The 26,172-nt window shown below is 41.1% G+C and overlaps 1 protein-coding gene across 1 annotated transcript in view; it reads right to left on the reverse strand.

The window, feature by feature from the left end:
* Positions 1 to 26,172, reverse strand: part of LOC120058914 (plexin A3) — a 120,870-nt gene that overhangs the window by 89,163 nt on the left and 5,535 nt on the right. Inside the window, exon 2 of the mRNA XM_039007663.1 lies at positions 22,955 to 23,137. Within this exon, the coding sequence (XP_038863591.1) occupies positions 22,955 to 23,137 (183 nt within the window). The remainder of the gene's footprint in view (positions 1 to 22,954; positions 23,138 to 26,172) is intronic.

Consider the following 26,172-nt stretch of genomic DNA (forward strand, 5'->3'; position numbering starts at 1 on the left):
AATACCACATAACGACAAAGTGAAAGCATGCTTTTAGAAATGTTCTGAAAATGTATGGAAAATGAAATACAGAAAGATCTCATTTATATAAGTATTCACACCCCTGAGTCAATGCATGATAGAATCAATTTAGGCAGTGATTACAGATGTGAGTCTTTCTGGGTAAATCTAATCCAGCACACCTGGATTGTACAATATTTATCCATTATTCTCTTCAAAAAAGTTCAAGCTTGTCAAATTGGTTGTTGATCATTGCTAAACAACCGTTTTCAAGTCTTGACATAGATTTTCAAGCATATTTAAGTTAAAACTGTAACTTGGCCACTCAAGAACATTCATTGTCTTCTTGGTAAGCAACTCCAGTGTAGATTTGGCCTTGAATTTTAGGTTATTGTCCTGCTGAAAGGTGAATTCATTTCCCAGTGTCTGGTGGAAAGCAGACTGAACCAGGTTTTCCTCTAGGATTTTGCCTGTGCTTAGCTCCATTCAGTTTATTTTTTATCCTGAAAACTCCCCAGTCCTTAACAATTACAAGCATATCCGTAACATGATGCAGCCACCACAATGCTTGAAAATATGGAGAGTGGTACTCAGTAAAGTGTTGTATTGGATTTGCTCCAAACATAACACTTTGTATTCAGGACAAAAAGTTAATTGCTTTGCCACATTTGTTGCAGTATTACTTCAGTGCCTTATTGCAAACAGAATTCATGTTTTGGAATATGTTTATTCTGTACTGAATTCCTTCTTTTCATTCTGTCAATTATGTTAGTATTGTGGAGTAACTACAATGTTGTTGATCCATACTAAGTTTTCTCCTATCACAGCCATTAAACTCTGTAACTGTTTTAAAGTCACCATTGGCCTCATGGTAAAATCCCTGAGTGGTTTCCTTTCTCTCTGGCAACTGAGTTACGAAGTTACGAAGGATCTTTGTAGTGACTGGGAGTATTGATACACCATCCACAATGTAATGAATAACTTCACCATGCTCAAAGGGATATTCAAAGTCAGCTTTTTTATTTTTACCCATCTATCAATACGTGCCCTTCTTTGTGAGGCATTCAAAAACCTCCCTGGTCTTTGTGTATGAATCTGTGTTTAAAATTCACAGCTTGACTGAGGGACCTTACAGATAGTTGTATGTGTGGGGTACTATGTGTTAAACACTATTATTGCATACAGAGTGAGTCCGTGCTACTTATTATATGACTTGTTAAGACATTTTTTCCATAACAAAGGGGTTGAATATTTATTGACATTTCAGCTTTTCATTTTTAATTAATTTGTAAAAAATAAAAAATAGAACATAATTCCATTTTGACATTATGGGGTATTGTGTGTAGGCCAGTGACACAAATTCAGACTGTAACACAACAAAATGTGGAAAAAGTCAAAGTGGAAAAATATAATATGATGAAGAATACAGCAAGGCTATGTAGACATTTGCTCTGCATTGAAACATATCGCACATGAAGACATAAATACTGAATATGCAGTAAATATCACTTCACTTAAACTGCTGCTTTTTGGGGGGGGGGGGTTACTCCCCTTTTCGATCTTGTCTCATCGCTGCAACTCCCCAACGGGCTTGGGAGGCGAAGGTCGAGTCATGTGTCCTCCAAAACATGACCCGCCAAACCTCGTTTCTTAACACCCGCTCGCTTAACCCGGAAGCCAGCCGCACCAATGTGTCAGAGGAAACACCAGGCTGTAGATCGAAGTCAGCCTATGAGCCAAGTAAAGCCCCCCCGGTCAAACCCTCCCCAAACCTGGGCCAAATGGGACTCCCAATCACAGCCGGTTGTGATACAGCCTGGGATTGAACCCGGGTCTGTAGTGACGCCTCTAGCACTGCAATGCAGCGCCTTAGACCGCTGCGCCACTCGGGAGACAAACTTAGCAAACTTAAATACTTTCTGAAGGCACTGTATGGTTCTGTAACTTTCTCACTCATCATTATTCACAATTTATTAATGATTATCCATAATAACAGTACATCTACATTAATATAGAAGTGTTCAGAAACATATTCAATTCTTATTTACAAAAACATTACTCCAAAATGACACAATACATTATTTAGCATTCAATTCTATTGGGCACAAAATAATCTGAAACACAATCAAAACAAACTGCAAATGCATCCAACAAGTTTGAGAGTCACAAGCTTGATGTAGTCTTTGTACATATATGGAATATATGACCAAATAATACACTTTTAACTCCTTTAATACACATATACTGAAGTGAATTCGTCCAGATACATTTGGTTCCCTAAAATGGGGGGACTATGTACAAAAAGTGCTGTAACTTCTAAACGGATCACCCGATTTGGATGGAAATACCCCTAAAATTCAAACTGTCAGTCTGCACTTTAACCTCATAGTCATTGTATCATTTCAAATCCAAAGTGCTGGAGTACAGAGCCAAAACCAACAAACAAAATGGTCACTGTCCCAATACTTTTGGACCTCACTGTAGTTGCATTCAAAGAGAGCATTATCTACATAATTAGTTTGACACTATATCTAAAAGCGATCATTTTGGCTGACCCACTTTTTTATGAGCTAATTGTTAATGTCCATCTGCCTTTTTGTGTGTAATGACGGCCTGCCTTATGTATTACATATTACATTACTGGTGTAATACATCCGTGACTATCCAGTGTCATGAGTAATGAACCTTATTGGCCAAGGGTGAACAGTACACAATAGATTAACAAGATGGACGACAGCAAGTCTCCTCTCCTCTGTCTGCAGCTGAGCTGACCATCATGCCTGCTTATCTCAAATAACTACCCAGGGAGCCCCTGGATACACCACCCAAGCATTGCCCACTGAACCATTAACCCTAGAGGAGAAAATGGGGTAAGGGGAGGTTTAAGCTCATTAATCGCCTTTCAGTCCCCCTTGTCTCACACACACACACACACACACACACACACACACACACACACACACACACACACACACACACACACACACACACACACACACACACACACACACACACACACACACACACATACACACACACACACACACACACACACACACACACACAGATGCATCAGTCCACAGAGAGAGGGGAACAAACAACACAGGACCACCAACCAGCGCGGCTATCCCCCAAGGCAAGCAGCCACACAACTGTCCCTCCCTTCCCCCTCCTCTCCCAGAGAGATGCTCTGTCTGGACACCCCCTGGTTCCCCCTGTGCTGCCACTCATTGTTCCAAATTGATAGAGGCAGAAGTGGGGAAGAGGTGAAAGCTACGGGACACAGGCAGATGAAGCTGTTTCTACCGGCCCCCAACCAAATCAAATCAAATCAAATGTTATTTGTCACATGCGCCGAAAACAAGAGGTGTAGACCTTACAATGGAATGCTTACTTACAAGTCCTTAACCAACAATGCAGTTTTAAGAAAATACCTTAAAAAGAGTAAGAGATTTAAAAAAATAATAATAATTAAAGAGCAGCAGTAAAATAACAGTTGTGAGGCTATATACAGGGGGTACCGGTACAGAGTCAATGTGCGGGGTCACTGGTGTCGAGGTAATTGAGGTAATATGTACATGTAGGTAGAGTTATTAAAGTTATTAAAGTAGCTATGCATAGATAAAAAACAGAGAAGCAGCAGCATACAAGAGGGACACACACTCACGAGATACCAGCCAGTTCCTTTCCTTTCTTCATCTGGTTACATACAACCGCCGTAGATTTTTGTTGTGTGCACTGTCTTCCAAAAATAAAACCAACGTAACTGTATTATTTATGACATATACTTATTACGTATGTCTTATAACGTAGCAGTGTACATCTATTCACATGGCTTTATGCAAAACAGAAAACACTGTGTGTTTTGTTTTCAGCATTTTTCAGGTCTACAGCCTGTCCCCATTTGACAATAGGCTCATTGTAAACTTTAAGCCAATAGTTTAGTCAGGCCAGGTGTTGACACCTGAGACGTCAGTGTTTGAGGCTTGCTATCTGATTGGCATCCTACTATTCTTCTGAATCCTCTGAAAGACAATTTTTTTTTAATCAGATGAGTTTTAAATGGTGTTATATCATACTGCGACAGTGAAAAATGTGTTAGTGATGAGGTCAAATGAAAACAGACCAGAGGATGGGCTTAAAGTTGAAATTCTGGTAAATATTTTAAAAATCCAAACACACTGGCTACCGTTCTGTTGCTCATGCAAATGTTTTATACACGGAAAATGTATATTTACTTCCGAGAGGGCTCTTAAATAATTCAACATGAATGTTACCACACACTGTACTTCTATCACAATTTTATTTCAGTGCCCCCGGAGACAACTTCCAAGGTCAGGCCTAAGCAGGCTCACTCCATCCAAGCAGCAAACCCCAGTACACTCCCAGACTTTACGGCCTAATCCACAGCTATGTGCCAAGGAGCATTCTCAAGTGATCCCAGTGGTTTCTCCCAGACAACAACACAAAAGTTTTAATCACATCTTGAGGAGAAAGGGAGAGAGATAGGGACGCAGGGAGAGAGACGAAAAAAACAAGGGTAATCATTGGGGAATGCCAGATTTGCGTATTCCTCTATTTCCCTGGCAAGCAAATAGTAATTAATTTACCTTTAATTATGGGCTTATCAGATTTTTTGGACTTTGTCTGTATCTGTGCCATGTCTCAAACAGCTGCCTAATGTCATTTCCCCATAACGCTCACCGCTGAAATCAACTGAGCACCAGTATTGATGAAGTTGGTTTCATGGTTACTCGTCTAGCTCCACTGTCCTATGCTGCAGACATACACAGTATTACCTTGGTGCTCAATGGAGTCATAACTCTGGCAAATCAATATAATTGATTAAGATATCTTTAAGCCGTTCTTTAATAATTGGATGAGGACATACTGTCACTCAGGGACAGATGAAGCACTGAACAATACTAACTAGACAACTAGATATAAAAATGTAAAAACATAATTAAATCAATTCATGCTATTATAAGGCTTACTGCATCAGCCAGATTTGATGAGCAAACTCTTTATCTACATTATAATAATCTGGCCAATGATGATAGTACAATACCATACGTTATACATTCATAAGCTAAAGTCTAAAATGGTCACATTCAGGCATTTACTCACTCCAGTACACTTAATTTTGATTCATTTAACAATGGACTCAATCATGTCTGGATGCAAGCTGAGTTGTCTTGCTTCTGTTTCGAGGCAGATAGGCAGAGGCTAATTGGAAGGAGAGCAGAGGGCTCTCAGAACTGGGGCTGACTCAGCTCTTTGTCAAGTAAAGTGCTCTCACTCCAGTGGTAATTCTAAAGTCTCAATCATAAATGTACTACTGTAAAGCATTTGTTATGATTCTCTGAGTATTCACCCCCTTCCTACGACCGCAGCGGACCAAGGTCGAGCCAAAAACAGTTCCTCACAAAGGGAGGGCGGGGTCACCTGACCGAACTTCACCACCTATGTACGTAAAAACTCAGATAAGACAGACCTACGTTTCACTCTGTCTGCATTCGTTCCTCATCTCTCTATCCCTCGCAGCCCGGATTCAATCATTACATGTTTAATATTCCTTTGACATTTCTGTCTTATTTTCATTAGCTTCTTTCATCTTTATGTAGGTGCCCTACCCTTTTGTTGGGGTCAATGTGGATTCCAGACCCAGCATCTCCTTCCCTGACTTCATCAAGACAGAGAGAGGAGAGAGAGAAGAGAAAGTGCAGCGCAGTGGGGCTCGGGAGGATTGTAAATGTTTTCAGCATGAGGTAGCCAGCCTGTGCTAAGTCAATCCTGGTGAGGGGAGGCCTGGCTGGCCTGGTGGCTCAAGGGGAGTGTTGGACCGGTTCCCTACTGGATCCCTAATCATAAACACCGGGAACTGGGTGGTATCTCGTGTCAAAACCAAAATGTATCAGTTGGAGTTTTCTCTATCTCTTGCTCTCATTCTGTGGCACTGATATATACTGTGCTGGCAGCGGCAAAATAAATATGTCTAGGCTGCATTCCAAATCCTGGTTTGGATCTGCTACTGGTTTCTATTGTCTAAAGACATAGACAACACTTTCTAGAGATTATATAAACTTCTGTGAAGATAAAATGAGATGTCGTCTGCTTTCGAGCAAACTACATTTGTATTTAAAAGGAAACATTATTTAGCTATGTTAATTACATTATTATGTCATTTACTAATCTTAAATGAGAAACAAATGCAACAAGTAACTCATGGTATCTAGGGGTTTCTGCTCTGACAGGAGACAGAACCCGTCCCTCTCTCTATTTGTGTCCCTTACTGCTGTACATCAGTGAGTTCTCATCTGGACAGAGAAATGGTCATAACATTAAATGACACAAAGCAGACCAACCACAAGACACGTATTTCATGTACGGTGAAATAAACATTTCAAAACACATAGAACGAGGAAAGCTGAATCTAGGGCAAAAGCTCATATCTGAAACAGATTTTTTTTTTTATGTTTAGACAATAAACAATAAAATAAAACAATAGACAATTACACTATTGTCATAAACCTCATAAACCTCACCGCACCACTCCTGCTAATCCTTGTCAATTTTCAGAGGTGGTTATGAAAATAGGTTGCTAAATAAAGGGCTTTAAGAAGATTTTTTCCCACTCTGCCATGAGTGTGTGAGATTTGCACCGACATCAACGTCCTCTCCCCGTTCAAACGACTGTTCAGCCTGACAATGCCATTAGCAGTGAGAGCCTTAAACGCAATATTGGGGACAGAATTGGACACATACTGTTAGCAGCCCATAACACCACACTGACGGTATGTCTCTTTTATCAATGCACTCTGTCATAGAGATGCTGTGAAGACAAAGACAAAGGAGGCTGGGTAGACAGGAGCGGCCGTGTAGCAGCATGCTACTCTATAGAGGTGCTGGAGGAGACTGTAGTTACTTAGGGGGACTGTCAACTCTCCCACAGGGAATGTGCACCCCACAATGCACTTTAAGAAAGAGCCAGTCAGGGTTGATTAAGTCCTGGGCTGACGGGGAGGGTGGGGGTGGGGAACGGAGGTTGAGGGGGACACAACCAATATGACACTGCCAGCAGGGTATGATTACACCTCATGTGAAGGCGGAAAAATCTTCTGAGGCACACTATCTTTCACACAGGCATCTGCCATGTCCTCTCTGTGTGTGCCTGGAAGTAATCAATAGTTATCGAGCAAATAAATGGAAAATAATAATTGATTTATAGAAAGGAGGAAGACGCCTTAATTTGCCATCTTCACATGATTTACAACATTAGAGGGGAAGACAAAAACACATTTCAAAAAGGATGTTCACATCACTACGAAGGTACTTAAAAAACCCAAGGTCACATTCCCCTCAGGTTCTAAAACTAAACAGTAAAAACTTGGAGGCTGTGCTGTGGATGAGGTGACGACACGCTAAAAGTGGCCATGTGGGCAAATAGACGATTAGAGTATGTGCAAACACAGGACCGGGCTAGTGGCACCGGCTCACCCATGGCTGCAAAAGCATTTCCCCCACAGCGGAACACATAGCAAATCTGCTCAGCATAGATAAACCCAGACAGAACAAGACTGAGCAGCACCACAGCCCAAAAATCATCAGGCGCACACAGAGGTCAAGGTGTTTTTGGTAACTGCACTGAGAAACGCTGACCCTCAGTCTCTCCCTCTGTCTGGGGTGTTGATTAAGAAAACAAGCATCAGCACGGGGCTGGACTGAAGGCCTCGGCCGTGCATAAAGTATAAAGGCTGGAAATGTAATTAACAGTAAGAGCATGAGCACGTCCACTAGCAGCTGTTTCCAACCAATGTAAATGATCAATTAAGAATGTTCCATCCTCAGATGTTCCTAGCACGAAATCTCAGCCAGGATAATTCATTTACAGCATCTAAACACGGTCAACGCTGCTGCATCTTTAGCAGAGGGAGACGAATCGCTGCACCACTATCTAATCTGGGCGCAAGGGACTGGGGTCTCTCTAATTTACTGTGCAAACTACCATAAAGCAACGCTATTCAAGATGGCATGATTCATTTACAAATCCATCCCGGGCAACAATGATGAGGGCACCCGTCACATCCTGCCGCTCAGCATACTAAACACTAAACACTGCCGAGCTAACGAACAGGGGAAGCAGTGCTGAGGAAGGCCTTATTATTGTAAGGAAATAATTGTCACTTGGCTCTATCTAGCTCAAAACAAACTTGCCAATAACAGTGTATGAACCTGATCAGCATTTTGATGAGAGTATTTTCTTGTTGAAAACCATTGTCTTCCGGGGGGGGGGGGGGGGGGGGGGGGGATGCAATTTGCTCAAAACCTTCCTTGAATGTGTGTGTTCTCACGACCTTCCTGTTCTTTATGTTACAACAAAAACATAAATCAGATTTGACCGTCAGTCTACATGCAGTATGTGTCTTATATAGATAGACCTTTAGAGACTAGAATACAGACCGCCTTGTCAGGCAAATGTGAGCATCCAGCCAAACTGTAAGAAGCGTCTTATCAAGAACATCACCAGTGAAGCAGCAGAAGACTTAATTAAGCAGATTTTGTATGTGGCACTATTAAAGCCCATCAGACAGACAGACAGACAACCCTTTGTTTCCTTGTCATTGTGCTCCATAGAGGAGCGTTTCCTGCCTTCAACCCCAGAGACAATGGAGAGCACAATGAACAGTAATCATAGAATTATCAGAAATACAAGACTGATTCATTTGACAGATTTCATCCCTACCCTTTTCAAGATCGTCAAAAGCTAGCCTACAATTCTTCTAGCGACAATTTATTAAAAAAAAAAATAATTCCATGAGGATTGTATTCAGTCTTTGGTTGTCCTTTTCCTCAGAGAACCAGGGATTCTGAAAGCAACACAAACTAAAGGTGTTCGAGCTGACACTTTTAAATAGAATATCAATAGGTAGATGTGATTGCAGAAAGAATCATTAGCCCATGTATTGTTTAATACACCAAACATGACCCTATGTAGGCCTAGTCGTCAGGTCGTCATGTTTAGACACATAAATATGAGTCAATAAACAATATCTAAATGCAATTTCTCACCCCCTTTTCCAATATACCCCCACCCCCTTTTTGTGGCATTCGCTTCACTGCTCAAATCAGTGTTCTAGAGAAATACCCCTCTCCCCTCCCTTTCCCTCCCTCATTCTTCAATTCGTTTATTTTTTTTCTGGGAAGATGACCTAGTTCCAGGTGCCGGGCTTAGAAAGTCGCTGAGCAAAATCCACTTTCACCTCTTGCCCTCTGAGGTCCCCGGAAACATATCCTACAATCCACTAGCAATGACATCAGACATCTGAAACGGCTGACACACCACACACTGACCTAGAACAGGATTCTGACTCAACAACAAAATGGAGGGAGAAATGGAGAACAAGCCTCCCATGAGATAAGGAGAGGCCAGTCAACCAGCCAGCCAAGCAGTACGTGAAGAGAACACATTATAGGTTTTGCGTTTGTCGTGCGGGGGAAAGGAAGGGGAGGATGGGTGAGAAGACACACAATCTGGAATGGATAGCCTACTGTTCAATTCAATTGGAGGATCTGTATAAATCCATTCATGTAAACATTTGTTATCTACAATCTGGTATTGCTTACATATTCATCCCGTCAAACGTGTTTGGGGTGTTACAGACACTTAACTCCAATGTGTACAGGCTCAAATAAGCTTTAAATTGAACTGTCTGCTTGGTCATTTAGAGCAGGATTGAAGGTGGCTGTTGTTGAAATGGGCCAGTGTCTTGTGACGAGGCTTTTCCCCATCTGTCTCTTCCAGTTAGCTCGTTGCCTCCAACAGGATCCCAGAAGTTAACCAACGCTAATTACCTTGGACAAACCATGTCAGTCTCAAAATATTATGTTTCTTTCCTTCACGGAAAAACTAGAAAAGCAAAAAAGACGGAAATTACATGAAATAAAACATATATAGTCCAGTGATAGTTGCTTGCCAAAATGTGGTGGTGAGCCCATTTTATAAACCCACGACTAACCATAGGCTTGGGTCACTCTCTTGAAATAGGGAGCTAGGCCTAATTAAATTAAAATATGTTAGATATTACTGCACTGTTGGAGCTAGAAACACAAGCATTTCGCTACACCCGCAATAACATCTGCTAAATATGTGTATGCGACTAATAACATTTGATTTGATTTGATAAAGGGAGAGTTATCTCTTTGGCCCAACTATGTAACGGATAGCTTGTTTAGTAATGTACGATTCCTCCTCTTTCTGTATTCTGTCCTTGGTAGAAGCCATGTCCAATTATGTTTTCTTATGAGACAGTCTGTCTGGACACACTCATCACAAAAAAGGAATGGCTGACCAACAAGACATTCCACAACAGTAGCAGAGATGTAACTAGGCCAAGAATCAGGCCCATGTCATTCTGTACCACATTGACTCGTCCACAGAATCAAAGAGGCTTCAAGGTAAATTCTGCCCAAATCTGCCCGATTCCAGCCTTGCTGAAGCACCCCCAGATCATCACCGATCTTCCACCAAATGTCACAGTGGGTGCGAGATCTGGAGATGCCTACAAGCCACAGTGTCTCGCACCCACTGGAATTTGGGAGAAATGTTGTCAGTAGTTCATAGAATAAAACAAAAAAAATAATTTTACCCAAACACATACCTATAAATTGTAAAACCAGAGAAACTGATAATTTTGCAGTGGTCTCTTAATTCTTTCCAGAGCTGTATGTGAAGGTTTGAGCTACCCTGTCACGATCCACAATAGGGTCTGTATTGAGGACTGGTGAGAGTGAATAGGGTCCGTGTTGGTCAGGGGGAACACCGGTTTGTTGTGTGTAGTAGTATCATGCAGGTCACAGACACAGAGCTCTTCTTTGTTGGCCTCTTTATTAAATAACTCATCTCTAATCGTCCCATGTGAGGAGGGTAACATTTCCAGGGAAATTTCAAGAGACACCTCAATAAAAACAAAAAATAAAAACAGAGTGTTCATTGAAGGTACCTTCATTGAAGTGCTATGCTCTTAACTCAGGACTCTCGGTTGCCAAGAAATTTGCTGCAACTTAAACGCTGCCATTTCTTGTTTACAGGAAAACAGCAACGTGGGTAGTGGAGAGTTGTTAATAGTTAACGACAAATGAATAATGGTGTCCATCTCAAACACTGTACGGAACTACAGTGAATCTACAAAAGCATGAACATACTAAAACAGTATAATAGGAGGAGAGTCTGGGCCTCTACAAAAATATTCATGCAATAACAGCATGCCTTCTCCTTTGTCAACGTAATACATCTTCACTCAAGACCTTTCATCGTTTTTTGGGAGTCCAGAAACAGCAGGGAGTTGATGTGGGGCCATAGAGGAAGAAGAATGATAAACCTGCTGGATCATTTCCCCAGTAGACTCCCAAGGTTGGTTCCAGCCTGCTGCTAGAGCCTGCAGTCAGAGAACGAGAGACAGCAGGACAGCAGCGGAATGATAAAATGTGTCAGGCAGGCAAAGCCAGGCTTTGCAGCTACGTCGCATTCTGACCAACTGAAAAATGACACATAATTTTCTTATCGAAATTTCAGAAACTGTTCCAGCTCCCAACGGAGTAGCCTGCACAGTAGTAAAGATGAAATGAAATGTTTCCTTGCTACAGAGGCCAGCCACTGAATCACCAGGAGGGAGGCAGGAGCACTGTGCCTTTATAGCAGACAGCCAGACACAGGTGCTTAAGTGCTAAACACCCTGCATTTACGACGGTGGCAGCACTGACCTTAAATGAAGTTATGAGCGGTACGCCATTAAATTATAAAAAGAAAATGCCCAGACGAGGGCTTATCCAAGAGGGACAGAGTCGGGCTGCCTGCCCAAAGGGGCGTAATCCCAAAACACAACACACAACCACTTACTGTACCTGTGTCAGATAGGTCAGAGGGGTAAAACAATTATTCTTGACAAGCACATAAAAACAACAACCATAAACACATACAGTAGGAGCCTGCGCACAGTAGTGAGCAATGTCATGGCAGTGAACGAATGACATTCTTATTTTTCACCATGACAATTTTTTGGGGGGCGGGGTGCTCAACTCTCTAACCCTTTTATGTTCCAATTACAGTATATGGATTCTTGTCATAGCATACATTCCCATATTCCAAGTATGGCATAAAAAATTGCCACTTTGTGACACCCACTTTGTTCTTCCATCAGCAACATCGCTTCATCACAACAAGTTGTCGGCACATCTGGTTTTAAAGACGGAAGGAAAGATCAGTAGAGAGAATGGGATACACATCTGGAAGACATTTCCCCCACCATGTCTAAAACTCTCTACTGTTTAACAGCTCTCCCCTCCCCATTCTCACCACCATAGCAGCGACCTCCCTCTCTGGTTCTCCCTATCCCCGTGCTCCCGTCAAACAGAACAACAGCTCACTCTGGGCATGGCAAAGCCGATAGGAACAGCTGTGTGGTGGTCTACTACTAATCTGCTACTCGGGTGTTGGGTAATCAGTCCACTTGGGCAACGGAGAGCTTGTCTACAATGAAGGTATGTAGTATAGACATGGACTATGGGACTGAGGCATCTACAAAAAGGCTGAGGATCTGATGAATCTCTAGTTCATGAATAGATTCTGAGGATCTGATGAATCTCTAGTTCATAAATAGATTCTGAGGATCTGATGAATCTCTAGTTCATGAATAGATTCTGAGGATCTGATGAATCTCTAGTTCATGAATAGATTCTGAGGATCGGATGAATCTCTAGTTCATGAATAGATTCTGAGGATCTAAGGGCTCAGACAAACCAATAGAGTACTTAGCAACTCTGAACGGAATTTGCATACCGAGTGCGCAACGATTTTACAAGTAGAATCGGGTGAAATGTCGGCAGTCAGACGTCTATAGTGGGTGGTCCCTAAAACACAGCACTCTGAACGATCGGCAGACAAACGCTAGATCCATATTCGGTGCGATGTGTGCGAGCCTTAAAACCTGTCAGAAATGCACTTGATCCCTCATCCCTTGGAAAGGCTGAGTGCTTAGCTATGTCAATGAATCACCAACCATATGTTTGTGAGACAATGCTTGAATTGCTCGACAACCTTGACAAGGTCAATGAACAGCATCACAAGCGCAGGAAATATTTCTTAACCATAAGAACATTTTCCAAACAGAATGAAAAGCATCAAAAGTGAAAATGTACAGCTTGGCAGAAAACAACGCCTTTCCACACAAGAACGACATGACAGAGATGTGGTAGAAAAACGCTTGAGAACTCTCCTATTCATGTGATACAGAGTGGCCACTTCAGCGACACTCCCCTTAAAACAACACATGGAGAACAATGGACCCTGCTCTCCAGACACAACATCACTCAGCCTTGTTCTGGACCGGGGGATTTACAGCAAACACATTTCCCCATGATCAAACCTGTCGTGGGCCGGGAAGGCTCGTAAATCTAGGCCCTGGCCTGCTCCACAGCCCATTCACCCAACACTGATTTATACTGAAGAATTAGCTCCCATACCAATTTGAGGCTGACGCCAGACGCAGGGAGAATAGAACAGGAGACATCGGGATGCAGACCATGTCATTTAGATTAACACCTGACCTGCTTTACTCGTCTACTGCTGTAGATATAAACTGTTATAAGTAATCTTTAGGATGGTGGGCTCTGCTTGAATGTCCTATGGATTGCCAGTGCTGTATGTTGAAGCTCTATAATATACTGTAGTAAATGTCTTCGCTTATGGTAGTATTTCTTATTGAGTCCCAGCTATTCAATATTTCCAGTATCATAAAAAGCCAACATCAAAACAAACCATTGCTTGGCATCTAATATTAAAACAAAGTATTCAATATTGAAAACTGTTGAAGAAACTTGATTCTTGTCGCATTAATTCCCTATGGAAGACGAGACAAGATGACTAGCATTCGGAGAAATAGGCCAGTTTATTCACACACACACTCGATCGCATGCGCTCGCACACACGCTCACACGCGCACACACACACACACACACACCAGCAGTGGCACCACACCAACACAAGCAATAAAATATATCTGTGAACCTTGGTCTCATACACAGCCTGTTGCTAACTCACAGACTACGTAATCCAGAAAGGCCTTTTCCTATTTCAGCAGTAATATATTTCTCACTGCAGCCTCCTCCACAGTGGTGATGGGAATATGAGGTGTACTTGGACCAAGAGAGGAAATGATGCAACCAACCACTGCTGCATTAATGACACTCTATTGTCTACATTTCAATACTTTTTTCAAACTGTTGATTACATTACAGTTGTTTCAGCTAAATGCATCTTGCTCAGTGTCACAGTGTAAGTATCCAATAGTGTGTAATAGAATTAGCAGAATCCCAAACAAATACACAGCTGTTCATTACCTACACAAGAGTACAGGTGCAAAATCAAATCAATCGGATGCAATCATCGTTCATTCATAATTATAACTTTACAGTAATTCTTGCCTGAAAGTATCATCTTACAAATCAATACAAAAATACGTTAAAAGCAGTGCTCAGTTCGGTTCTCGCCACTTAAAATATGTAATATTTTCATAATAGCCTATTCTCAGTTACCCTAGATCTAATGTTGGTTCCTCATTCCTACAGATGTCATTGTATCCCAGTGAAAGCCATTGGTAGGCAGCAGGGAACAGGAAGTACTGGGGCTCATGGGTGATTTCCACATGGCTCCAGAAAGCAGCTTGTGTTCTCTATTCTTTTGCCAAAACAAACAAGCCATTCTGAGAGGAGATGTGGTGCAATTATACAGCCTCCTCCTTCATGCTCTAGCTCCCGGTTATGGCAGGTAATCTAACACTTCACACTGACATACAACAAGCTATCCCTCAAAGCAGCATTTCACTGGCATAAAAAACATAACATCCACGGGATGAAACGTGCAATATCCACTTTCAGTTAACCTTTTGCTGCAGTGGGCTAAATCAGGGTCACACAGAGTGTTTCTTGGTAGTCTTAAACAAATCTACTTTGAAACAAAAGTACACCTCACACACATGGTTATGGGCTTTAAAAAAGAAGACACCTGTGACATGTCCGATATAGAGTTGAAATGTATTATTATTTTGAGTTTGCATCCCAATGTTACACTTTATATACATCACAGAAGACTGAAATACAACAAAACTGTTTAACATAGAAACACCGGATTTTCTGCGTTTAAAAAATATATAATGTTGATTAATTATGAAAGATATTAATAACATTCCACCCATAAGGCCACTAGGTCAATTGACTGCAGGAAAGGGCTACAGGGCAATTCCACCACTTTTCAACATCATTTTCATCATAATCTCCAGCACAATACCAGTGTCTACATATGTGAAAATGGAGCATTTCTACATTTTGTAGAAGAAAAAATATATAATTATATAATTCAAAAGATGACATCATCAAAAGTTACGTTTCTTGCTCCCCCACGAGCAAGGAACTTAAAAACAGTGATTTTAAAACTATGAGATTTGCAGTGTATTTTGGAGCAAGATAATACCCTCCCCTCTGGCTAGAAACTATTTGCAGGTTTGGAAATCACTGTTTTTCATACTTTTAATCCTACCCTGTGATGTCACAGAGAAGCATTTTTTAGGATCTTTCTTCTTCTCTTTTTAACCACAGATCATAGAAATGCCCCATTTTCAAATTTGTAGACACTGGTATGGTGCTGGAGATAATGAATATGAGGTTGAAAAGTGGCAGATTTGCCCTTTAAGTAGAACTGTGATGCAACCTATCTATTTGGTTTCTTTGAGGACAATTCAGTCAGCTTAACACCAAAGCAGCCAGTGGCTGGTGGGAATAAGCCCTTTAAGATTGTGTGAAAATGTTACTTCCCTGCCCACACTTGGCCTCTGCAGTCTCCTGCTTTTTCTTTCGCAATAATACATTGTCATGCACCACTAAAACATGATTCACTCACAAATTCAAACCTCAACCCACTAAAATTGTGTGTTTGCAAATAATGGAGTTACAGTTTTTTAATACACCTAATTAATTCATGACGATGATCTATCTGCATTTAAGACAAGTGTATTAAAGTGGCAAAAAAGCAGCATCTTTAAAAACTTGAAATGGGAAAATGTGCAGAGAGATGATCATAAATGTCTCGCTGTATTATTATTAAGCAGATAAACATATTAGGTACAGAATCCTCTTGACAGACACTGTCATCAGTTTGGGCTAAATACTGCAAACTCTGTTTGTAGGCATAGCCTTGTGACCCAGTCATTTTAGCAACAAGCAAGCGGATGGAGGTAGGGAATATATTGAGACATGCATCAACAGGAGACCTCATAAATAACTGGAATAGAAAACAAAACACGAGACTACTCTCCAAGGAGAAGAGATTCTAACTAAACCCGTGCTTTTCAGTGTGTATGTGAGCACAGTTTAATTTCTCATCTGGGAATAGGATGGCAAGAATACAGAACCGGGGTGTAATTCATTTTCTGTACGAAGCATTATAATTACTGTGTCGAGTGAAAAGTAGCAAAGTCAGCCTCTACATCCTGCCCAACATCTCGTCTAACATTAGATGCTCAGTGTCAACTGCAAGTGAATCCTGTAAAAATAAACACAACAGACCTCCCATTTAACATACACAACAAGGACGAGGGACTGTGGCATTTATAATAGAATGATTATTGATTCCAATAAAAAACATGATCTTACGTTTGAACTATAAAGATTTCTTCTCATCCAATCTCAAGCTATTATGTCAAATGCAGAGCACAGACTAAATGAATTGATGCTCAAAGATAGAAGGATAGTTTTAACCCAAAGGAAAACTAGAGGAGGGATGAAAGATATTGGAGTTGGCTGGGCAGGAAAGAAAGGGGATCATTTCTCAGAAGCACCATTTGGAATACTGTTATTGTTCTAGGCAGTGGGCACAGAGGGCAGAGTGAGTCATGGGGTGTTTTTTATTTTAACGTAACATTGTGGGGGTAGACCATGATTCTCTCTGGTAGGGTGCAAAACTACATTCTCCTGTCCACAAAAACAATGGAGGGTGACTGAAATAGCATCATACAGTAGGTATCCCTCTCCCAGTCATCGTCACATTTAGTGGTGGTATCATTATGTCATTAAGTCCAAAATTAATTCAAAATCAGTGGTCACCAACCGGTCGATCGATCATTTCTGTACAAAAGCCAACTATGAAGGCATAAAGGCTTGCGCTCCTTTTTTTGATGTTGCGCTGTTAGTGGTAACAGCGCTAATTTGATGTTGCGCTGTTAGTGGTAACTTGATTCAGAAGCCCTATGCACCAGGTAGGCAAAGTGTTACCATTTTGAACCATTTAATTTGACAAACTGCGCCTACCCTGTGGACCGGGAGATTTGTGGCTAAATGAGTGCGTCTACTGCGCTGGCCAATCGGATAGCTCAAATCACTGTGCCTACCTACAGTGTCCACAACCCTGTCCACAGCAAAGTTTGATACTAGCCTACATGAGATTTCATAACTTTTAAAACCATGAACAGAGATAGACTGTCAAAGAATACAGCAAAGAGCTGCTGTTGTTATGCGTAAGTTCAAGTCTACGTTTTATTCAGCACTGTCAACACCTTTTATTCAACACTATTACAAAACATAAAACTCACTTCTGTCTACTGCTGCAGCTGCAATGAAGCTGCCAATTGTATCGATAGCCCTGCGATTTTTACAATTATTATTAGCAGCTCATCATGTCTATTTTAATATCGAGGAGTTTTTCACTTTCTCTGGTTATAGGAGCAACATGAATTTGTGCTTGAGGCAGATGTGGTGCAACTCGAGTTTCGCCATCAGGTGGAAGATGGTGTCCCATCTCTCTGGTCAGTCTCACCAGAAGGAAAGGAAGGAGAGAGCATGGACCGTGAGAGGTGGACCCTCTGCTGCTCTCTCCCTCAATCCGCTGAGACTAATGCTGTGTTTAAAACAACTGGGAACTCGGAAATCTCCGACATCAGTGCGTTCAAGACAACTAGGGAAAAACAAGGTCAAGTCATGACGTCAGTGAACTTCAAGTCAGAAAGTCAGAGCTCTAGAAAGATGCCCGAGATTTCAAGATGGATGGCCATTAAAAACGAGAACCAACTGGGGAAAATCTTTTTGAACGGTCATCCAACTTGAAAACTCAGGCATCTTTCTAGAACTCCGACCTGAAGTTCACTGACGTCATGACTTGACCTCGTTTTCCCCGAGGCCCCATTTGTCTTGAAAGCACCATGACCATCAGATGCAGGTATCGTCAGTCCAGTAAAATAAAAAAGCAAATTAAATCAGCTGTGCCTTGTAAGTGCTACACCAACTGATCTATTTTGTTATCAAAGCTCGAGTTTTGGAATATAATATAGTCTGAGAAGAACAATATTGGCAGATCATGCATATAGCCAACATGCTGTAACAATGTATTCGGCCCCTCATTCCTACAGAACTGTTTTTATTAGGTTAATGTTAAAAAATGTAAGCATTGTTTAAAAACAAATCTGAGCAGTAGATCTCGGTTTGCCTTTTGACATCAAAAGTGATCTTGACTCAGAAAAGGTTGGTGACCACTATTCTAGATGGTATTTCAATAAGTATTTTTACAGTTAGACAGTTATGAAAGCAAAATCCAATTTTTGTATTAATCCTAGACGTCACTGGTTAGTGCTTATAAGCACTATCACCATGCACTCTTCTACCACTCCGTTTCCCTGCCAGTCTGAGGTTCACATACTGATTACAAACCACAGATCCACATGAGGGGATGTGATCAAAAATTGCCATACATACGTGTATATCAACCAAAAAGGCTATAATGCATAACACATAGAACTACAATGAATTCAATAGACTAATAATAATTATCTATCTATAGAGTTGATGTCATTAGTCAAGACCCACTAAGGTTTTTCTTTTTCAGAAATGAAGTGCAACTGGGGCAGAGGTTTCCTAAAATTGTCACGAATCCCGCTTCCTGAGTCTGTTTTGACCTTGTTTTTCCCTAGTTGTCTTGAACGCACTGATGTCGGAGATTTCCGAGTTCCCAGTTGTTTTAAACACAGCATTAGTCTCAGCGGATTGAGGGAGAGAGCAGCAGAGGGTCCACCTCTCACGGTCCATGCTCTCTCCTTCCTTTCCTTCTGGTGAGACTGACCAGAGAGATGGGACACCATCTTCCACCTGATGGCGAAACTCGAGTTGCACCACATTTGCCTCAAGCACAAATTCATGTTGCTCCTATAACCAGAGAAAGTGAAAAACTCCTCGATATTAAAATAGACATGATGAGCTGCTAATAATAATTGTAAAAATCGCAGGGCTATCGATACAATTGGCAGCTTCATTGCAGCTGCAGCAGTAGACAGAAGTGAGTTTTATGTTTTGTAATAGTGTTGAATAAAAGGTGTTGACAGTGCTGAATAAAACGTAGACTTGAACTTACGCATAACAACAGCAGCTCTTTGCTGTATTCTTTGACAGTCTATCTCTGTTCATGGTTTTAAAAGTTATGAAATCTCATGTAGGCTAGTATCAATCACTTGGATTTTTCTATCACTACATTCAAACTTGTAAATAAATACTCACCTTCGTCTTACTCTCCTTGTCCTGGTCTGCTTCTGGGTTCAACTTTAGAAAACCGTGACAAAAATAAATGAATACTTTTTTTTCTTTTTTCTTTTTTAATTTTACCCCCTTTTCTCCCCAATTTTCGTGGTATCCAATTGCTAGTAATTACTATCTTGTCTCATCGCTACAACTCCCGTACGGGCTCGGGAGAGACGAAGGTCGAAAGCCATGCGTCCTCCGAAACACAACCCAACCAAGCCGCACTGCTTCTTAACACAGCGCGCCTCCAACCCGGAAGCCAGCCGCACCAATGTGTCGGAGGAAACACCGTGCACCTGGCTCCCTTGGTTAGCTCGCACTGCGCCCGGCCCGCCACAGGAGTCGCTGGTGCGCGATGAGACAAGGATATCCCTACCGGCCAAACCCTCCCTAACCCGGACGACGCTAAGCCAATTGTGCGTCGCCCCACGGACCTCCCGGTCGCAGCCGGCTGCGACAGAGCCTGGGCGCGAACCCAGAGTCTCTGGTTCAGTGCCCTAGACCACTGCGCCACCCGGGAGGCCTTAAATGAATACTTTTTGACGTGGCGTTGAATATAAACTACCCAGCATTTAAACCCAGTAGGACTCACTGCTGATGATGTTCATCTATTTTAAATGACAGAGCAGCGATGATAACTTGTGTCAACCCAAAATAAACCCATGCAGAAGAAGAAGGAGGCTGGGCATATACTACCGCCAACTCAAGTCAGAAAGGCCATATCTATACAACACAAAGTCCCAAACTAGAGAAACATCATTGATTTTCATAAAGCTTTTATAGACTCAACTGAGAAAAGACCTCCATGGCTTCCACTAGCAAACTCATGGAATATTCAATCCTGTTTTTGACAGAACAAGCATTCTACATCAAGCAACAACAAACTGTGAACCATCATATTCATGCATAAAATACCTAATAATGAAGGGAAAGCATTGTCATTTTGAATTTTGTAAAGTTAGTGTGGGCGAGGTGGAAAAAGGATTCTTGTCCATCAATAATGACAAACCACCTGGTATTGACAAATTAGATGGAAAGCTACTGAGCATGTAGTGGACTATATTGCCACTCCTATATGTCATATCTTGAATCTGAGTCTGGAGAATTTTTTTTGTCCTCAGACCTGGAAGGAAGCCAAAGTAATTCCGCTGCCAAGAATGGTAAAGCACCTTTACTAGTTCTAACAACCGACCATTCAGCTTATTGACTCTTAGCAAAAAAATGGTGTTTGACCAGATACAATGCTATTTCTCTGTAAACAAATTGACAACAGACGATCAGCATGCTTATAGAGAAAGGCAATCAACATGTACTGCACTGACACAAACTAATGATCATTGGTTGAAAGAAATCGATAATAAAAAGATGACTGATGATTGTGGGAGCTGTATTGTTAGATTTCAGTGCAGCCTTTGATATGATTGACCATAAGCTGTTATTGAAAAAACATATGTGTTATGGCTTATGTGTTACTTCTGCCGTATAGTGTATTCAAGAGCTATCTATCTAACAGAACAGAGAAGGTTGTCACACCCTGGCCTTAGTTATCTTTGTTTTCATTATTATTTTAGTTAGGTCAGGGTGTGACATGGGGAAGTTTGTGTGTTTTTGTATTGTCTAGGGTGTTGTATGGTTTAGGGGGTTAAATAGAGTAGATGGGTTAGTGTTCAGTGTAGGTGTCTAGGAAAGTCTATGGTTGCCTGAATTGATTCTCAGAGACAGCTGGTTATTGTTGTCTCTGATTGGGAGCCATATTTAAGGCAGCCATAGGCTTTAGCTGTTTGTGGGTAATTGTCTATGTCTAGTCTATGTTGCATGTTTGCACTTAGTCATTTATAGCTTCACGTTCGTCATTTTGTTGTTTTGTTTGTTCTTCTGCAAAATAAAGAGAAGATGTATTTTGCACACGCTGCGCCTTGGTCCACTCTTTCTAAAGAAGACGATCGTAACAAAGGTTTTCTTTAATGGACACTTCTCTAATGTTAAACATGTAAAGTGTGGTAGACTGCAGGGGAGCTCTCTTGGTCCTCGATTCAACATTATACATGTCAGCAACCCCAGCTGGTGAAATCACTGCAACCATAAACAAAGAGTTGCAGTCAGATTTAGAATGGGTAGCCAGTAATAAACTAGTCCTGATCATCTCTAAATCTAAAATAATTATACTTGGCACAAATAATTTCCTAAGTTCTAGACCTCAGCTGAATCTTATAATGAATAACCTGGCTGTTGAGCAAGTTGAGGAGACTAAATTACTTGGTGTTCCCTTGGATTGTAAACTGTCATGGTCAAAACATATTGATTTAATGAATGTAAAATGGGGAGAGGTCTGTCCGTGATAAAGAGATGCTCTGCTTTTTTGACACCACACTCCACAAAGCAAGTCCTACAGGCTCTAGTTGTATATTATCTTGATTATTGCCCAGGCATATGATCAGGTGCTGCAAAGAAGGACCTAGAAAAACACCAGCTGGCCAAGAAAAGAGTGGAACGTCTTACTCTTCACTGTAATCAGAGGGATAATATTAATACTATGTATGCCAGTCTCTCTTGGGGAGAGACTGACTGCATCGCTTCTTGTTTTTATAAGAAACATTCATGTGTTGAAAATTCCAAATTGTTTGCATAGTCAACTTGCACACAGCACTGACACACACACGTATCCCACCAGACATGCCACCAGGGGTCTTTTCACAGTCTGCAAATCCAGAACTAATTCAAGGAAACGTACAATATTATAGAGCCATGATTGCATTGAACTCCCTTCCATCTCATATTGTTCAAGTGAACAGCAACCCGGCTTTAAAAAACAGATAAAGCAACACCTCGCAGCACAACGCCTCACCCCTATTTGAACTAGATATTTTGTGTGTATGTCCTGACAGATGCTACAGAATGTAAATCTAATATATGACAATGTTCCTGATAAATGGTCATGATAAATGTAGGCCTAGAATAGTAGGTCTCTGCGTTTTCTCTCTCTCTGTGTTTTACATGTATGCAGTTATGTCCTTACGCTGTTCTTGTCTATTAATGTTCTGTATTATGTCATATTTCGTGTTTTGTGTGGACCCCAGGAAGAGTAGCTGCTGCTATCACAACAGCTAATGGAGATCCTAATAAAATACCCCTAAAAAATACCAATGTGCTACAAATATTTAATAACATTCCAAAATAAATCAGACAAAACGGTTGGTGTTCGGTGAAATCCCATCTCTGCCTCCAACACCAGAGCTTCCCCAGGCCTTCACCTTTTAAGCATTCATGTAAAGAATTCTAACACAGCTACCGGGGAAATAGTTGATCGGCCCAACTGAACAGAAAGAATCAGAATTTCTCTCTTTACCTTTTTGAGGTGTCCGCTGCGGGTTCCCACAAACACCACTGAGTGGTCTCCATAGGTGTAGGCTGCTACTGCTCCCATGCCATCTACACGGTCGTCATACAGAGGGGTCCCCTCTATCACCCGTAGACCCCCCAAAGGCTGGTTCAACACCAGCCCACAGAAATCATCTCCAATCTGCTTTGGCTGCAAAACAAAACAAGAAGGGGACAATGTTCAGGTATTGGATCAAATTTACATTTACATTTAAGTCATTTAGCAGACGCTCTTATCCAGAGCGACTTACAAAAAGTTCATACATATTCATCCTGGTCCCCCCGTGGGAATTGAACCCTGGTCGCCCCGTGGGACTTGAACCCACAACCCTGGCGTTGCAAGCGCCATGCTCTACCAACTGAGCCACACGGGACCACAATCAAATGTAGCCTATTTACTAATTTGGGATCTGGAATACACAAAATGGTAATAGGTTTTGGTAGCTTTCACTACACACCTCTTGGGGTACATTAAGGAAAATGATAATGCAATTAATTATTAAGATAAGAAATGTAATAAGAAATACCCCTCTGAGCACAGGTGAAACTGTACATTCTTGGCATGTTAAATAGAGATATTTATTTTTGTTCCGAAAGCTACACACTGGGCACAGACTAGTTCAACGTCTAGTTTTGATTTACATTTGGTTGTCAACTAACGATAATTCAACGTGAAATCAACCAAAAAAATTTACAATTGGTGAAAAATATATGAAATTCCCTTACGTTAATAACTTTTTTCAAATCCAATCAGTTTTCCACGTTGATTCAACATCATCACATTGAATATTTTGGTTGAAATAACATGGAAACAATGTTGATTCAACCATTTTTTGCCCAGTGTGTAGGCTGACCATGTCAGTCTGAAACATGCCGGTGTGGGAGGAGCAAACGGTTGTTGATGAGCCTTTATGAAGGATAAATATATCAAACAAGGCCTGTGCCAGAGTCTGGCACGCACACTCTCATTAAGAGGTCAAGTGCTATCGCTGTGCATGAGAAGGGGCTGATAATGCAGATGAAGCAGGCCATAATTTATCAAAAAGAGACGATTTGCATCAGCTATGGGGAGCCCTGTTCCTCCTAATAAAAACATCCCCCGCCTTCCTAAAGGGATCCAGGTCAGCTACTGATGCTTGTTGTTCTCCTCTCCATCTGCCTTGCTCTGCCCTAAAAACTAACAAGGTGGGTTTGGATGGGGGTGGAGTGCCCTCAGACATTATAAATGTACAGTACAGTTATGGGAGCAGCTCTTCAACTGTTCCTGATTTCAATCCTTGAGACAGGTACCCTAATAAGATGCATTATTTTAAATACCCTGTTGTATTTAAATGGATCACAACTTAACTGTATGTTTTATGAGATCCCTCAGGAAGCTGCGAGACAAATAAATTATACTGTAATACAGTGTTATGACTGGAGTCAGCTTCATTTGAGATAACCTTCTAAAGATAACATTTTCCGAATGTTTTATCCCGGATAAAGTTACTGTAACATACATTTTTCAATTTTTCAAACATTGTATAGATCAGCAGGGATTTTTCATTCTGCAAAAAAAAAATCTGGATGATAAAAATACCAAAATAGTCATCATAGCGTCATAAAGGTGGAGAGTGGTTAAGATATCATAGGCCTAGAACGGGTTCGCAAGCCTGTTAAGGCCAGGAACCAAACCCTAATAGGGATTTTTCTTCTCTTAATCATATCACAATCAACTTTTACCAGTTGAATGTAGACACACACACACACAATGTAGACACACACAACACAAATTGTATTACAATCAAGGGATGGAACTGTTTCAGGGAACAACATTTTTTGAGGAACAGAACCCGAACCGAAAACAAAAGTGATCTATACTGTTCCGGAACAGAACCGTTAAACTAAAAGCATGGGAACCGGTTAATAACATTCCTTTACATTTCGGGATAAAGCGCCTATGCAAAGCCCCAACTCCGTCACTCAGAAACATATTCCTGCATCTGCCTTCCAGCTGGAAATCTTTGCCAGTGGGTGTGCGTAGGCTACCTGCCCCTCCCCTCCCCTCTGAGGCATAGGTTACTGTAGCCTACTGATGATGTCACAACCATAATTCAGAAATTAGGGAGGTATTTAATTAGAGAAGAATGGATTTACTTTTTCAATGCTAGTTAACGATACTATAGTTATCACGTTTTACATTGGATTTATTAACTACAATAAGGTAAGTTAGCCTAGTGGCAGGTAGCCTAGTGGTTAGAGCGTTGGACTAGTTATCGAAAGGTTGCAAGATTGAATCCCCGAGCTGACAAGGTAAAAATCTGTCATTCTGCCCCTGAACAAGGCAGTTAACCCATTGTTCCTAGGCCATCATTGAAAATAAGAATTTGTTCTTAACTGACTTGCCTAGTTAAATATTATTCACTATTTATATAAATGATTTAGACAAAAATGTCCAAAATGCACAACTTAATTTTTATGCTGATGATACTGTTATTTACTGTTGTGCCTCGTCTCTTACAAAAGCTTTCCAGAACTTGCAAACTGCTTTTTATACTGCTCAACATACCTTGTGTCAATTAAAGCTTATCATCAATACTGACAAAACTAAACTAATGGTGTTTTCTAAAGCAAGAAATAGACCTCTGAACCTTTCACCTATTACTACCTGTCAAGGCAAGGAGATTGAGGTTGTAACCTCATATAAATATCTTGGAATTTTAATTGGTGACAGCCTCTCTTTTAAATTGCATATTCAACAACTTACAAAATATTTAAACTGAAATTAGGATTTTATTTTAGGAATAAGGCCTGTTTTTCTTTTGAAGCCAGAAGGAGGCTAGTATCAGCTACATTTATGCCTTTACTAGACTATGGGGATATTTGATATATGAATGCTTCCGCTCAGTGTTTGAGATCAATTGACACCCTTTACCATGGCACTTTGAGATATATTTTAAACTGCAAAACCCTTACGCACCACTGCACTTTGTAAACCAGGGTTGGCTGGCCTTCTCTAGTCACTCGTAGGCTCAGTCACTGGTATACTTTTATTTATAAAGCCATTTTGTGTTTACTACCTTTTAATTTGCGCATTTTTATTGTTCAGAAATGTGGTGGGTACTCTCTTCGTTCGCTGGACTTTATCCTGCTAACTGTTCCAAATGTCCGAACTGAATTTGGTAAAAGGGCTTTTATGTACTCTGC

This window comes from Salvelinus namaycush, chromosome 14 (assembly GCF_016432855.1).
Source record: "Salvelinus namaycush isolate Seneca chromosome 14, SaNama_1.0, whole genome shotgun sequence".
In the NCBI taxonomy this organism is placed as follows: Eukaryota; Metazoa; Chordata; class Actinopteri; order Salmoniformes; family Salmonidae; genus Salvelinus; species Salvelinus namaycush.